This window comes from Panthera onca, chromosome E3, assembly GCF_046562875.1.
Source record: "Panthera onca isolate mPanOnc1 chromosome E3, mPanOnc1 haplotype 2, whole genome shotgun sequence".
NCBI classification, from domain to species: Eukaryota; Metazoa; Chordata; class Mammalia; order Carnivora; family Felidae; genus Panthera; species Panthera onca.
Genome location: NC_138354.1, coordinates 6,385,426 through 6,400,409, shown reverse-complemented (window position 1 = coordinate 6,400,409; position 14,984 = coordinate 6,385,426). Strand labels below are relative to the sequence as shown.

The 14,984-nt window shown below is 51.4% G+C and overlaps 1 protein-coding gene across 1 annotated transcript in view; it reads right to left on the bottom strand.

Annotated features, from left to right (window-relative positions):
* MYH16 (myosin heavy chain 16) overlaps positions 1-14,984 on the bottom strand; it is a 61,684-nt gene that overhangs the window by 44,253 nt on the left and 2,447 nt on the right. Inside the window, exons 2-13 of the mRNA XM_078440442.2 lie at positions 14,372-14,515; positions 12,727-12,883; positions 12,078-12,105; positions 11,662-11,758; positions 9,687-9,750; positions 9,012-9,110; positions 7,275-7,378; positions 6,311-6,449; positions 5,675-5,943; positions 3,832-4,002; positions 2,219-2,398; positions 434-560 (exon numbers count right to left, since the gene is read on the bottom strand). Of these exons, the coding sequence (XP_078296568.1) occupies positions 434-560; positions 2,219-2,398; positions 3,832-4,002; positions 5,675-5,943; positions 6,311-6,449; positions 7,275-7,378; positions 9,012-9,110; positions 9,687-9,750; positions 11,662-11,758; positions 12,078-12,105; positions 12,727-12,883; positions 14,372-14,515 (1,579 nt within the window). The remainder of the gene's footprint in view (positions 1-433; positions 561-2,218; positions 2,399-3,831; positions 4,003-5,674; positions 5,944-6,310; positions 6,450-7,274; positions 7,379-9,011; positions 9,111-9,686; positions 9,751-11,661; positions 11,759-12,077; positions 12,106-12,726; positions 12,884-14,371; positions 14,516-14,984) is intronic.

Below are 14,984 nucleotides of genomic sequence, written 5' to 3'. Positions count from 1 at the left end.
TGAATTCAAGGAAATTTGCAGCTCTTGCCCCACTGAGTGGCAGCCACCTTGGGCAGCTCCCATCCAGGCCATTCCCTGTGGGCCACACGACCTCGATTGGGTAGGAGGCAAGGCTGGGCTTGGCCTGAGCCTCAGACAGAGGAGAGCAGGGAGCAGAACATAAGCACACGCATTTGGCCATCCACTCTTCCAAAGCAGTGTTGCTCCACCCAGAGGTGACACGGGCCCAGCGGGCAGTACAGTTGACGGAAGCTCTCAGGATGCATGCGCACCTCTCCACTGCACTGTCATCCATGGCCTCCCTCAAGTAACTTGTCACCCATTCATCCACTTCGCAGGAGTTGAATAAGGTGAGTTTTGTTTCCTTTTTCCATTTTGGCCACTAAAGGGCATCAGCACAGGGGGACTGGACACCACAAAGGGTCATTCATACCTGGAGCCTCCTCTTCTTTGAAGAGAAGGGCCAGTAGCACCAAGGATGATTTCTGGAACAAGCCCACCACTGTTTCATTCAGGGGGTCTTTGTTCTTCTCCAGCCATCCTGTGATGTTGTAGCCCACCTGGAGGGGACAAGCGCCAGTGGTTACCTTCCAGGTCTAGCATCCACCTTTTGGGTCCCACAGCCAGAACCTCTACCTACAGGTTCTGCCTGCTCTGGGTTCCCAAGATCAACCTCCAACCCCATCTCCTGGGGCTTCAGCTCTTGACCTGATGACTTTCCTGGAGTCCTGGGATGTCCCTGAACCACAGTAAGAGGTGGAGGCCCCACTATCTGCTTTCTTGGGCATTTGCAGTTTGCCTGTTTAGGTCACCCTGTCTCCGAGCTTTCCCCACAAAACAGGACTCCCCAGCTACTTTCTGTTGGGGTGTGACCTCCTCTTGCAAGTCTGGTTTGGCTGGCTACTCTGAGCCTCCCTGACCTCCTGGCTCTTTTTCTACCCAGGTGGGTTGATCTTCTTCCAGGCTCAGCCCTTGCTCTGACTGACTGGCCTCGACCAGGGAAATCCTGAGCTACATGAAGAGCTCCCTACAAGGGTGTCTGGTCTCCGCTTGCTCAAGGGCACACATCCCTTGGCCATTGCCTGGTGGAAGGGGGGCTCCATCTAGCCACACCTGGGATCCATGTGTTTAGTTAATTGGACATCCATTAATTTCTATTTCCTGTTTTGCTACGTGGCCCTAGCTGGGGAGGCAAAGAGGAAGGCACATTTCAAATTCTTCCACTGAACGTAGGGAACCGAGGAAAACAGATAAGAAGCAGAAACCTTTGGGCTTTCCTTCCCCTGTAGAGCATAAAGACATTCATCACCTGCGGGCCTTACTTTAGAGCCTTCTTGGAGGTGCATAGGTCACATTAGACTTTGAATATTCCATTGCTATCAATACAGAGCCCTCTCATTTCATCGTGGGAGGTGAGGCGGAGCACAGCAGTCGGCCTCCAAAGCTGCTGTTTACTCTACTTGTTGGCATAATTCATTTTGCAAGTAATTGGCATTGTTATGGTTGATGAGGTCATAAAATCCTGGCCCCGATGCCCGATCCAAGAGCAGCTTTCCTGACAGCTCTGTGCTAAGGCTGCTGTTTCCCTGCAGTTAAACCCACAGAAGCTCAACAAACTCCAGTGGTAACAGGGAGCACGGGCGTTTACAGCAATACTGCAAATCGCAGGGAAATAAAACACATTCTCAAGAGCTGGCTGAACAAACGTGGTCTCCCCTATCAGTTATTCAAATAAGAAGCTAATTCCCTCTTCCCCAAGGACTAAGTTTGTCATGAGTGAAAAAGCCACTCCAGAGATGTCGTTTTGTTGCTTTGGTGACCATGAGCCGTCAGAAGGATAAGTTAATCCGTTGGGGGATAATTGATAGGCTCGTGGACTTTTTTCCCTTTTTTGCACATGTTGTAAATTCTGTCCAAGATCTAAGTGCAGCTGTCAAACCAAGGGCCGCAAACAATGGTGTGGCCCTGGCAGGTGAACTGCTGGTGGCTCCCTGGCAGGCATCCTTGGCTGGATTGCTTTGGATTTCTCAGAGGGAGAAGTGATGAGGAAGTATGAGTCAGGGGTCATTTCACTGAGCTGATCACCCTGTTCTATGGCCGCTGCACCAGCTGGAGGCAGGAAGCCTCAGCAAGGTCACGGCAGGAAGGACCTACAATAGCCAGAGCTGCCTGCAGCAAGAAGATAGATGGCCCCAGGAGGCGCCAACAGGGTACTCACGGTGCCTGCATAGTGGATGAGCTCGAAGTGGGCCTCGGGCCCCTTGCCTTTGCCCCCCTTGGGCTTGAGGAAGTTGCTGGACTTTCCCAGGTGGTTGTCATACAGGGCCGCCTTGAAGGTGGCGTCGGTGGCCTTGGGGAAGACACACTGTTCCTCCAAGATGGAGAAGATGCCCATGGGCTAGAAGGAAGAGCGGTGGATGTTGTTAGAGGAGGCCATAGGACCCCAACAGGGCCACTCAGGTGTTGGCCTAGGGGTGGTGGGAGGGGTGCCCCAGACACCCGCGTGGCCAGCCAGGAAGCAGAACTCTGGGCATAGACCCTCAGGAACAGTGAAGTTGCTCCAAGGTCTGGTCTTCGAATGCCAGGGCCATTTACACTTGAAAGAGACTAGAATTCATTGAGTCTAACAGAAGGGGAGATGGAAGTCTGAAAGGGCTACTTAGCTCCCTAAATGCTAATCCCTCCCAAACAGTGGTGCCAGGCAGCCTTGGCCCTCAGGGAAATGGTGAAATCAGTGACACCCGTCCTCTCTGCATTTAATTCTCTGTTATCCGCTCCTGCCCTCCGTGACGTTTCTGGCTACCAAGAACCACATATGGTTCTTCTCACAGAAGAGGAGAGCTCACATGGGAGCTCATAAAACTGTCAGTGACTTAATATCTATGGAGGGTCTGGATTTCTAAAAATTTCTGGAAGAGGGCAGTGCTTAACCCCAAAGCTCAAACATGAGGGACATTTCAGGCTCTGTGGCAGCCGGACAGGGGGGTATTTGTCGGTGTTAGAGGACAGGTGGATTGTGTGTGCAGCCTGTTTGGGGAGACTCTTTTCCTGGGAGGTTGAGGCTGGGCTCACATCGGGGACCCCAGCCTGCTTTCTCACCCCTAGGCTGAGTCTCAGAGACAACATATATTCTTTCTCCTATTTCTTGATTTTTTACTTTTTAATAATTTTAAACTTGCAAAAGAGTGCAGAATATTCCTACACGTCCTTCATTCAGCTTCTCCAAATGTTAATGCAAGCTTGGTAACGACAATGAAAACCAGAAAATTAAAATTGATACAATACTATGAACAGACTGTTCACATTTTGTCATCTGTCCTGTCAATGTCCTTTTCCTGTCCCTTTTCTGCATTTGCTTGAACAGTATATATTCTTGAACTAGGCCATTTGCTAGAACATTCCTGATGGTGTGACTACAGGGGTGGTGATTAGGTTGTCTGGGTTAGAACCTGACTGTGCCATTCACAGGGTGTATAATCTTGGACAAGTTTCTTCCTTTCTCTGTGCCTTAATGTTCCCATCTGTGAAATGGTTGTATTGTGTCACACACACACACACACACACACACACACACACACCCTGCCATGTATATGGTAGCTTGTGATGATCCAATGAGTTGAGGCATACAACAGCCCAACTAATGGTGACCATTGCAATCACTGTTGTACCCATTTTGCAGAGAGGAAGCTAGAGGTCAGACCAACCAAGGTCATTAGTGGTGTTGCTGGTGCCACTTCCCTGCGGGTCCCCGTGAAGTCCCCTTCTGAGGGGCAAGCCCTGATCAGGGTCCTGGCCTCTCTCTTGAAGCCCCTCCTGTGAGCAGCGAGTTACCTTTTCCAGGAGGTCAATGCAGGCCTGCAGGTCAAGGCCAAAGTCGATGAAGACCCACTCGATGCCCTCCCTCTTGTACTCCTCCTGCTCCAGCACGAACATGTGGTGGTTGAAGAACTGTTGCAGCTTCTCATTGGTGAAGTTGATGCACAGCTGCTCGAAGCTGTTGAACTGAGGAGGGAGGGCAGAGAGCAGCGTGTCAGCCGGGACCCAGACAGAGCCTCCCGGGGGCCGGGACCGAGGGACAAGTGACAAGCAGAGCTCAAATTTGCCGAGGGCCAACTAGCGTCAGGCGCTGCCCAGATGCCTGAACGCCGACCCTGGGACAGTGCTGCATCAGCCCTGCAAGAAGCCCTTCTCGGTGACCATCCCCTGCAAAGGCACAGAGCAGCTTAGCACCTGCAGAGGAGGGTGGGGGCAGAGGGGGGCAGAGGGAAGTAGGAGGGAAGGGGAGGACAGGGGGCGCCCAAACCTCGGATGCCGTCTCCTGTAGTTAATGAAAATCATTATGGAGGGGCGCCTGGGTGGCACAGTTGGTTAAGCATCCGACTCTTGATCTGAGCTCAGGTCATGATCTCACAGTTCATGAGTTTGAGCCCCACATCAGGCTGTGCACTGACAGTGCTGAGCCTGTTTGAGATTCTCTCTCCCTCTCTCTGTCCCTCCCCTGCTTGGGCTCTCTCTCTCTCTCTCTCTCAAAATAAATAAACTTAAAAAAGAAAGAAAAAGAAAATCATTGCGGAAAGAATCATTTTTTTTTTTTTCCAGGATAGAAATCATTTGAGAGGCTTTATGGATTCTGCCCTGCTGTGTGCCTTTGGACAGTTCTCTCTCTCTGTGTAGTTTTTTTAATCCTCATCTGTAGGATGAAAGGGCTTGAGGGGTTTACAAGCCTTTAACAAAAAACCAGAGAGTGCTTTCTCTTGATGAAACCCCAGGCTAAAGCAGAGGTGCCATTGTAGTCACAGAGCACACACACGTGCTAGACCCTGCACTGAGATGCCTCTGCTCAAAACCTGACGAGGCAAGAATGATTAGTGTCCCCATTAATACGTGGAGAAACAGAGGCACACGGCTTGGAAGTGGCCCAAGATGGGATTCGAACCCTGTTTGTCTATAGCACACACTTTGCTGTTGGCACACGTCATCCTCCCTTCCTCTCGTCCCTCCCCTGCTGGCTCTCAGGGGCTCCCCAGGATACCAGGGAGCACAGTCCAGAAACTCTAAGCCTCCTTCTACCTATGAAATTAAATGACTCTCTTGGAAACGGCAGCCAAATTAGCCTTTTAGAGCCTGAAAGAAATTGGGGTAAGCTTTTTTTTTTTTTTTTTTAAATCCATCTGTGGCCAGTAGAAATTCTTAAAATAATAGGATAGTGGAGTGAAATGGACTTTATAGATCATCTCTCCCCGTTGGTTCATTTTAGACTTGAGAAAACTGAGGCTCAGAGAGGGATAGCTACTTTCCTAAGACCACATAGCTAGTTGATGGCCAACCTGAGTCCAGAACCAGATCGACCAACTCCTAATCACGTGGCCTTCAGTTACAAAGATAAAATATTCCTGACCCACTGCACTAGCCTGGGATGAGACCCGAGTCTCTCTTGTGTAGGAAAAAGGTGAGAGGTCACCAGTGTTGTGCTGGTACATCAGCTTGCTCACTCGCTCTCTCCCTCCCTCCACCTCTAAAGAAAGAAAGAAAGAAAGAAAGAAAGAAAGAGCAAATAACTGAGATTGGCCCGCCCCAGGTCCGAGATGAGAAACCAGAGAACCACGGTGAGAAGTAGCTTCTGGAAGAAAAATGGCCACCCCAAAGCAGAAACAGAATGCCAGGGCAGGCACACCTCAAAGATCTCGAAGCCGGCGATGTCCAGCACGCCGATGAAGAATTGCCTCTGCATCTTGGTGTCCAAGGTCTTGTTGATCCTGACCACCAGCCACTTGAACATCTTGTCATAGACGGCCTTGCCCAGAGCCCCGATGGAGTTGTGGCACTGTTCCATATTCTGGCCCTTCTGCACAAACTCATTGCCTACTTTGACCCGGGGCCTGGTGATGCCCTTCTGGAGCTCCCCGGAATTGAGACCCATGAGATGGGCAACTTTGTCAGCCACTGAGTAGGGACAGAAAAAGCAGGTGAGTGAAAGAAAGATGATGCCCTGCCCCGGAGAAGCCCGGTGCCATCTATCGTGTTTAGGGAAGGGGATGAGGGCAGGGTGGCAGAGACCCCGTGTTGCCAATGAGAAAACAGAGGTCTGAGATGGTTTCCACACTCGCTCAAGGTCAAGTGGCAAAGCAGAGTAAAGAAACCGAAACTATGGCTCTGACTCTCTGTCCTGTCTCTCTGATTATTATTGATGTCTGGACATCCAAGGAACATTCTTGGTTTATAGCATGTCTCTGAAATGTTCACAAAGACTCCGAGAACTGTGAGCCCCCGCCACTGGTGCTGCCTCCTCCCTGAACAGCCAAACACCTACCCTCCGTGGTGTCCACTTCAGCCTGCTCCTCTCTGGGCTTCTGCTTGAACTTCATGTTGCCAAAATGCATGATGCCCCCGGTCAGCTTATAAATGCCAATCTTTTCGTCGGCACTGAAGCCCAGCACGTCAAAGGCAACCTGCAAGTCCACAGGGAAGAGAAAGGCAAGAAACTCCTGGCTTCTCGTTCCACAGAACAGAGGCCACGGCACTGCAGTTGTGGGCTGGCCCTGATGGGCCACTGCAATACGGTGTGGGCTCTGGAAGTCAGACACACCCTGGCCAGAGACAGGTCTGTTTTCCCCCCAGGGGCCCAGACCAAATGCTCTGCACTATAGTCATTTGTGTTTATCTAACCTCCCCGGCCTCTGTTTACTCATCTGCAAAACGGGGATAGTAGGTGGTCATAAGGATAAACTGAAATGATGTGTAAATGTTTAGGCCATTACTTCACACACAGTGAGAATTAGATACACAATAACACATTGGAGGTGGCATTATTATTACCATCATTATTACTGTTCAGGCTTCATGCTAGGTCCTGGGAGAGGGAAAGGCCAAGATGCATCATGAATCAATTCTACCATCAAAGAGGAGAGTGGACACAAATACCCTAACAGAAGTTATAGGTGCTCAGAGTGAGAAGAGGAGAGAGAGAGAGAGAGAGAGAGAGAGAGAGAGAGAGAGAGAGACGTGGGAACTTAAGAGACTGGAGGGTCACTTCTAGCCAGGACGTGAAGCAGATGGCCCCTTAGGTTCCGTGGAATCCTAGTTCAATTCTGCTTGCTGTGACGGGCCGGAGAGAAGAGCCAGCTGCAGCCCGGGAGACCCCCGGGGGGAGAATCTGGGCCGCTGCCTGGCTGCTCTGGGTGGCCCCACCCCAATTCCGGTGGCAGCGCATGCAGGGCCCCACAGTTTCTGTCTTGGCTGTCCCTGTGGTGTGCCGGCCACGCCCACCCACTCACGTCTGTGATCTGCAGCTCTTCCCCGTCGTCCATGTTCTCCACCACTGTGACGCCCTGGCTCACCCAGTGGTACTCCTTAGGGTTGGGGACCAGCAGCAAAGTCTCTGCCAAGAGCAGGAAGGCAGATTAGCAGCTTGGTGACCTGCGGTTTTCTTCTCTTTCCTTTGTAAGCCGTATCCCCTAAATGCCTCTCATGTGCCCGGCATGATGCAGGGGGCATCATGGGGCTACAGAGCTGAATAAGATATTATCCCTACCCTCGGGGATCACCCAGAGTCATGGAGAGATTTGAAAAGGGCACATGAGGAGTTTTAGGACAGCAAGAGGGTCTCGGGAACTTGGTTGTGTCCTCCATCACTTGGCCCAGTACCTGGCACCTCCTGGGTGCCCTGTAGATATTTGGGGAATAAATGAATTCCTATTTATTTTCCCCTTCCTCTCCCCTAGAAAAAGCCATTTACATTCTAAGGCAGAAGGTAACACAACGATTGCAGCGGGCAATAACAATCACTCGCACGTAAGAAGCGTGAAGACTGTGCTTTTACAAAGATATGCACTTGGATTTTTCCTCAAATGTGTGCCCCTCTTGATCTATCTTTGTTTTTCTGCTTTTGGAGGAGACGTTGGTGCAAGAAATACTTTCATTTTCCTTCATCTCTACTGTTGAGAAAAACTAGAGCCCAAGAAGGAAGATAAATGTGGGCGGTCACCCTGCTCGAGGGTCAGGGATGCAGTGGGGCTTGGTGGGGAGTGTGGCAACCAGGAGAGCTTGAGCCCCATCTGAAGGGGCCACCACCATCCGACTGCCTTGATTGGAGCCGTGTGGGAGGGCAGGGCCATGGCTGCTGGATCTTCTATAACTTCAGAGAAACAAGAAGTCGGTGATGTTTTTTCGTTTTGTCTTGTTTTACTTATAGCAGGGATTACTATCAAATTCCACTCATTGGTTCAGAGACCCTAGTGTTGTCAGTGAAAGACTTGCCCCTCATGGAGCGCACTACCCATGCTTGTGACTTTATCAACAAGCCAGTGGCCTCAAATCCAAGGGTGGTGATTTGTTTTGTTTTGTTTTGTTTTATGTGAAGTCTTCCAATTTCAAAATGCCATCCGTTAATTAAAAGGGACAGTGTGTCCAACACAAATAAAGCCCACTTGTGAGTGGGGAGAGGTCCCTAGTCTTTGGTGGGGTTAGAAGGTGTGTGTGTGTGGAAGAGTGAGTCTTCATCTCTCCCCTGACTTTATACCCTGAGCAGGTCTGCCATGAACAGTTGAGCATGTTGGTGCCTGCACAAGAGCATCTAGGTGAGTGAGTGAGTATACTCTGCTCATCAGACTATGCACTCTGTGGGCTCTGTCCACCTAGAGGGGAACCTCTTGTTATTGCACGTGCAACGGTCCTGGGCTGACCTCTCTGCTCCTGTCTAGCTCTGGGCCCAGAGGCAGCAGGTGCAAGCCCCATATCTCAGGTCTATGTCTCAGCCCTGAGTTGCAGGCATGCCAAAGCCCCGTCTGTGGTATGGGCCAACAGCGGTGCTAAGTCTCACGAGGCTGTTGTGAAGAGGAGACATGAGGAGAACCTCAGGCAAGTTCCCTGTAGCCTATGCACACACAACTGTAAGAAATTCATGCAAAACCACAGGGGACGGCACCAGACCCTCTGCGTTCGGGAGTCTTTTTGTTACTGAAACAAGAGGAAAGCAAGTTAAGGGGCAGGTGGACAGACATAAGGATCTTTACCAATAAGTTCAGGCTTCTTGTTAGAGAGAATCTGGTAGAAGATGTGGTAGCACCTCTCAGCTGCTTGCTGGGAGATGACCCGAGATTTCTCTAAGAGATCTGGAGAGGAGTAAATACAAGAAAATGAACACAGACCCATGCTGTCTGGGGTGCAGGGTGCCATTGCAGAAGGGCTCCTCTCTCCGTGCAGTCCCATGCGATAGCCAGCTCAGGGGCCATTTTCTCCACCCCAGACACAGCTTCTGGGGGCCTCACTGCCCATGGAGGGGACCCCCGGGGGGAGAAGGGCCAGCCCTCTGGGCATGAGACAGCAGGCTGCCTTCAGAAGGGCCCTGCCCCGGTTTCATGTTCCTCTGTTGCTGTTTTGAAATTCTTAAAAACTTTTTTTTTTTAAGTTTATTTATTGTGAGAGAGAGAGAACTAGTTGGGGGGGGCAGAGATAGAGGGGGACAAAGGATCCAAAGTGGGCTCGATGCGGGGCTCGAACTCATAAACCGTGAGATCATGACCCGAGCCGAAGTCTGACGCTTAATCGACTGAGCCACTCAGGCACCCCAAATTCTTAAATACTTTTTTTTTTTTTAAAAAGGAGCCTCTCATTTTCATTTTACCCCGGGCCCCACATGCTATGTCGCTGGTCCCGCCCGAAGAACCCTCCAAAGGGGCCTGACTCACAGCTCTCGATGTCCGCTCCAGCCAGTTTGCCTGTAGTTCCGAAGTGGATTCGGATGAACTTGCCCTGAGCATGGAGGAAAGGGCCGTGAGGGAGGACGCGTGTGGTGCTAGACCAACACGTGGGCCGGGTTTGGCCACAGTCCCCCACTGGCAGCCCCCCTGAGTTCCAAGGGCGCTGTTTGGAATGTAACTGGGCCAGACATGGCTGTACGTGGAGCCGCGGATTTCCCGTGTAGAGGAGTTAGATGGGGCTTGGAGCTAAATTTAAGGTCTGTGGGGTAACCCCACAGGGTATTTGTGGGGAGAGGAGCACCAGCAGGAGGGGCTGGGATCACTGGAAAGTCAGCTTAGAGGCAGGCATGGTGAGAATTTGACCAGCGGGCGTGGGGGGCATGCTACTGAGTCTCTTTATTGAGACACCACATTCCTCTCCCTGCCCTTTGGCAGGACCACCAATAAATTCTCCTGGAAAGAGGCTTCTCTGTGTCTCCGCCTCTGCTGCTCCTGGCCCATCTGCTCACCTCTATTCCTCACCTGCCCCCACTTCCTCCCTACCCAGCCCTGTTTACCTAGGCTCCCCACCAGCATCCTGGTAATGAGGGGCCCCCCAGCAGGAGACTGGGAACCAGGAAGGAAGCCCCTCACATAGTGCCCTGGTAGAGGTCCCACAAGAAAACTGAGCTGGTTCCAGAATCCACCAGGGCCCTTCGGATGGACAGCACCTTTCCTGCATCCCTCCGGCAGGGGGATGGGCAGAGTTGTCTGCAGCTGGGGGGGATGGGGAGAGCTGTCCACAGCTTCCAGCCGCTGTGAATCTCTGGCTCCCCCGTCTGACTTCGCAGCCCCTCATCACCCTGTTACCAAGTCTCTGCATTCAAGCTCTTTGATTTCAATACTGATGTGGGCTATGTGTGATGTAGACCTTGACAGATAAGGCCTTAAAACTCTCTGGGAAGGAGATGCTGTGACTTGCCTCATTCCATTTGCATGTTTAAATCAGCCCTAATTTGCTTACCTGGAATAGGGTGATGGCACCTGTCCCACCACCCCCAGGGGCCACTGTTGTCGTTGTTCACACTTACAAAGCGAGAAGAGTTGTTGTTTCTGATGGTCTTGGCGTTCCCAAAAGCCTCCAGTACAGGGTTTGCCTGGATGATTTGATCCTCCAAGGACCCCTGGCCCAGAGAGAGACACACACACAAAGTTGGGTGCTGCCTGGGGATTCAGGGCTTTCAAATGACTATGGCTTGTGAGCTGGGAACCAGGAGGGGAATGGCCTTGGGGAGGCCTGGAAATCAGGGCAGGAAGGAACCTGTGAAGAGGGCCACCCCCTGATGACCATCCCCCTATGGCCCTGACACCGGACGGACACCTGTCAGATGACAGGCCCTGATTCTTAGCTGGTGCTGGAGAGACTCCAGAGTGAGCCTGAAAACCCTTCCCTGGGCATCCCTGGTCTTCCTCATGAGCCTTTCCTTTGTCGGCTTTTGTAGCTGCCCCTGGCCCGGCTATTGTTCCTTGGGCCCTGGGGCCACGGGGGCCTGTGGAAGCAGCTGATGAGGAGCTGATGTCCCCCATCCTCCTCTGCCAGGCATAAATGGCTCTGCCACCTACCCCTCTGGGGACAGACATGAGGGGGGGGGGCAGCAGAATACATCCTGTAGGGGGAGGCCCAGGTCTGTGGCCTCCTCCTCCCAATGTGGTCCTTCCTACCCTTCTCTCCAAGATGCCTCCTCCTCTGTAAAATGGCCCAAACCCCAGGACACCTATGAGGGTCACATGGGCTCTGCATGTGTGTCCCCCTGTGTGTGTCCTCCTGTGTGTGCCTCCTATGTGTGCCCTCCTGTGTGTGCTTTCTGTGTGTGCCCCCCTGTGTGTGCTCCCCTGTGTGTGCCCCCCGTGTGTGCCCCCCTGTGTGTGCCTGAAGACAGGGTGGGCTGGGGTGACAGACTCTGAGTCTGCCCATCAGCCCTACCTTTCCACCCGAGGACTGTTTGCCAGTTCCTCCGACATTGGCAAAGTACTGGATGACCTTCTTCGTGTTCTCAGTCTTGCCAGCACCGGATTCTCCCCTGCAAATGGATAATAGGAGCAGAGTGAAGTGCAAGGAGGGGCTTGGCTGCAGAGAAGCAAAGCAATAAGCGGTGCAGCCTGAGTGTTGCCATGATTCATCCCTCAGCCGGGACACACAGGTGGGGGGGTGGGGACACAGACCCCCCGCCCCCCAACCTCAGTTTCACAAGTGCAGCCTTAAGGTCCTGCTAAGCCCATTCACAGCCTGCAGATTTCCATACCAAGTCCCACCAATTAATTCTAAGAAGGCTTAATTACATGTGTAAGACACAGACCTAATTATATGTATATAGACCGAGAGACAGAAGGGACACTTACGTGATTAGCATAGACTGATTTTCACGATCTGCAGGGAAGAAAACGGCAACAGGAAGATGTAATTAGGAATCACTTAGGAACTAGACATTTGACATCGCCCTGGCCGAACAGTCTGCATCTCCCTGCATCCCACCCAGCTTGGAGGTGGGCTGCAGTGACCAGCAGAGGCCAAAGCCCCCAGATCCTGTGGAGTCCCCTTCTTTAGCATGCATGTTTGTAGAAGGGCCAAGAATTTACCAGTCACTCTTTCCACCAGCCCCATCCCGTATAGATAGCTACCAAGTCATTAGCAACATAACAGAAATTGCTTCACCAGCCGCTGTGCTACATGCCAGAGTCCTACAGGGAATGGTTAAGTGTTGGCTTGAACTCTGGGCAAGTCGCTTAACCTGGCATCTGTGTGTTTTGTGAAGCTTAAATGAGATGGGGTGTGAGGTAAGGCCGGTACTTGGCAAGCACCCTCACTGAGCCCTGGTACCCGGTGTTAGCATCACGTGCTGCTGCTCAACACTTTAGCAAAGAACTTCAGCAGGTGGCATGGGGTTCAGGTTGGGATTGGGTAGCCCATGGTTCTCATGCATTGGGAGCCAGTGGCAAAAGAACTTTTGTTGCCCACCCCAAGAGCCCCGGCAGCCCCCAGCCCACTCACTCATGAGCATGTCATGGTAGGCATTGTCAGAGATGGAGAAGAGGTGGGGTGGCATCTCTGTGCGCTTTTTGCCTTTGTACATGTTGGCCACGCGGGCCCCGTAGATGGGCAGCCACTTGTAGGGGTTGACTGTCACACAGAACAAGCCTGAGTAGGTCTGGTGGGAGGGAAGGGAGACAGTTAGCTGGCCTTTCCTCCTGGTGCCCTCTTCCTTCCAGGCCCTAGCCTGCCCTGGAGCAGCCTGGCTGGAGGTCACCGCCAGCCTAGAGGGATACAATGGTGTCCCCTCTGGATGCAAAATCTATGTCTGAGCGTCTATTCAGTAAGCAAAGCCATCTCTCTCTTTCATATATATGTGTCTCATTTTATTTTGGTTTAATTATTTGGATAGATAACATAGTAATTCGTATGGACAAATAGGCAGCAGAAAGCCCGCCCCCACCCCCACCAACACACATTGCTCCCCTCCTCCTCCCACACACAGGTAAACATGGTGTTAATTTCTAATACCTGCCTTCTGTGGTTTCTGTTGCATATACATACAAACCCAGGGATACATTCTTATTGCCCCCTTCTTGTTTTTAAAACAAAAGATAGCTCTCTATAATACTGTTCTATATCTTGCTTTTTCCATTTAATACATCTGGGAGATTTTGTGCGAGTGTTCACAGAGAGACCTCTGTGGTGTTTTAACAGGTGTGAAGTGCTCCCTGTGTGGACACAACCCCTCCTGGCGGACAGCAGGGTTTGATCTACTCTTAAGAAGAGATGCCAGCTTCTCTTTTCATTATAAGGCAATTTTATAAGGAAATCAACCCATTGAAAAGAAAAAAAAATCAGAAAAACCAATGAGGTAGTAGAAGAAATTGTCTGAGGGGAGAATAAGTGAGGGCAGAATAAGTGAGGCCAAATCTGTGGGTCCCCATCCATGAGTCCCAAACTATCCTTCTCCTTGCTGGACACTCACATCAACCTGATAACTCCTGCCCACCGCCCCCGTGCCTCTTTTCAGTTGAACTGAAATCTTCCACTTTGGCCTAGATGGGAATAAACACCCACCCTGCCCCAGCTTCTTCTTAGCATCTGTGATATACATAATGAGTTTTAAAAGATATCTTATTACATAGAAAGTGATCCCGAGAAAGAGAAACAAAGATGAGATAGAGAGAACCCACTTAAGGAGTTCAGAGTATGACACACAGTGTGTTACCCTGGAACTCCTGGTGCTGAGTCACTCTTTCCCGCCAGCCCTGTCTCAGGGTGGGGGTAAGGCAGACAGCAGGTGGATGGATAGACGGACGGACGGACCAAGGGTGACATCTAACAAGGCTGTGTGAAGTCATCAGGGGGGAAAATGATGTTTTGATTGGAGAGTTTGCAGGGGTGTGGTGGGGAGGAAGACTTCTGGATAACAACCTCAGCAAAAGGTATTTAAGCTGCCCATGAGATGGCACCGTCACGGAGACATTGAAGGCTTGGAGTGGAAGTTCTAACGTGTCAAAAGCATGGTCCCTGTGCCCTTGTCTGAGCCATACTGTGTTTTGGTTGCTGGGAAGGTAGAGGAGCAGCTGTGCCCTTCCCATCAGGAGAGGGGCAGAAGATCCGCAGTCACCCCTCATCCCCAACCCCAGCCCCAGACACTCACATAGATCCTCATGTTGGTGTAGCGTTGGCGCAGGTTGTTCAGGACACTGGCCTCATTCAAGAAAGTCATGTCCGCCATGTCGTTGGCTTGGTAGAATTTGGGCGGGTTCATCTGCTGGACATCATCCTTCTTCACAGTGACAGTCTGGGTGAGGGGAGTGTCAAGACACAGCAGGAATTAGGAAATAGTACTGTCAACAGCCATATGGGCTTCTGGCACAACGTACCCCATACTCTCTGGTATCCTGGAAGGAGCTAGAGTCAGGTGACCATTGCGCCCAACTCCTGGTCCAGCCATCACTGTACAGCCTGGGCTGAGGAGGGACCTCCAAGGCCATATGAGCCCTAACTGCCTCCCCTATGAAATAGGGATGACAGAAGCTTCCTCAGCTGGTTGCTGTGAGAATTATATTAACATAAGTGGGAAGCGTCTAAAATACCTTATGAGCTATCAAGTCCCATTCCTAAATTCAGAGCACCTCTGGGCTCTGCTTCTCTTCCCACCAAGTCCATTCTGGTAGCTGATCAGAACTTGCTCTTTGATCCCAGGGACACTTTGCAGAGATGTGATTCTTGGATCTCTGCCTTGAGAATTGGTGGTGGTTTCTAAACAG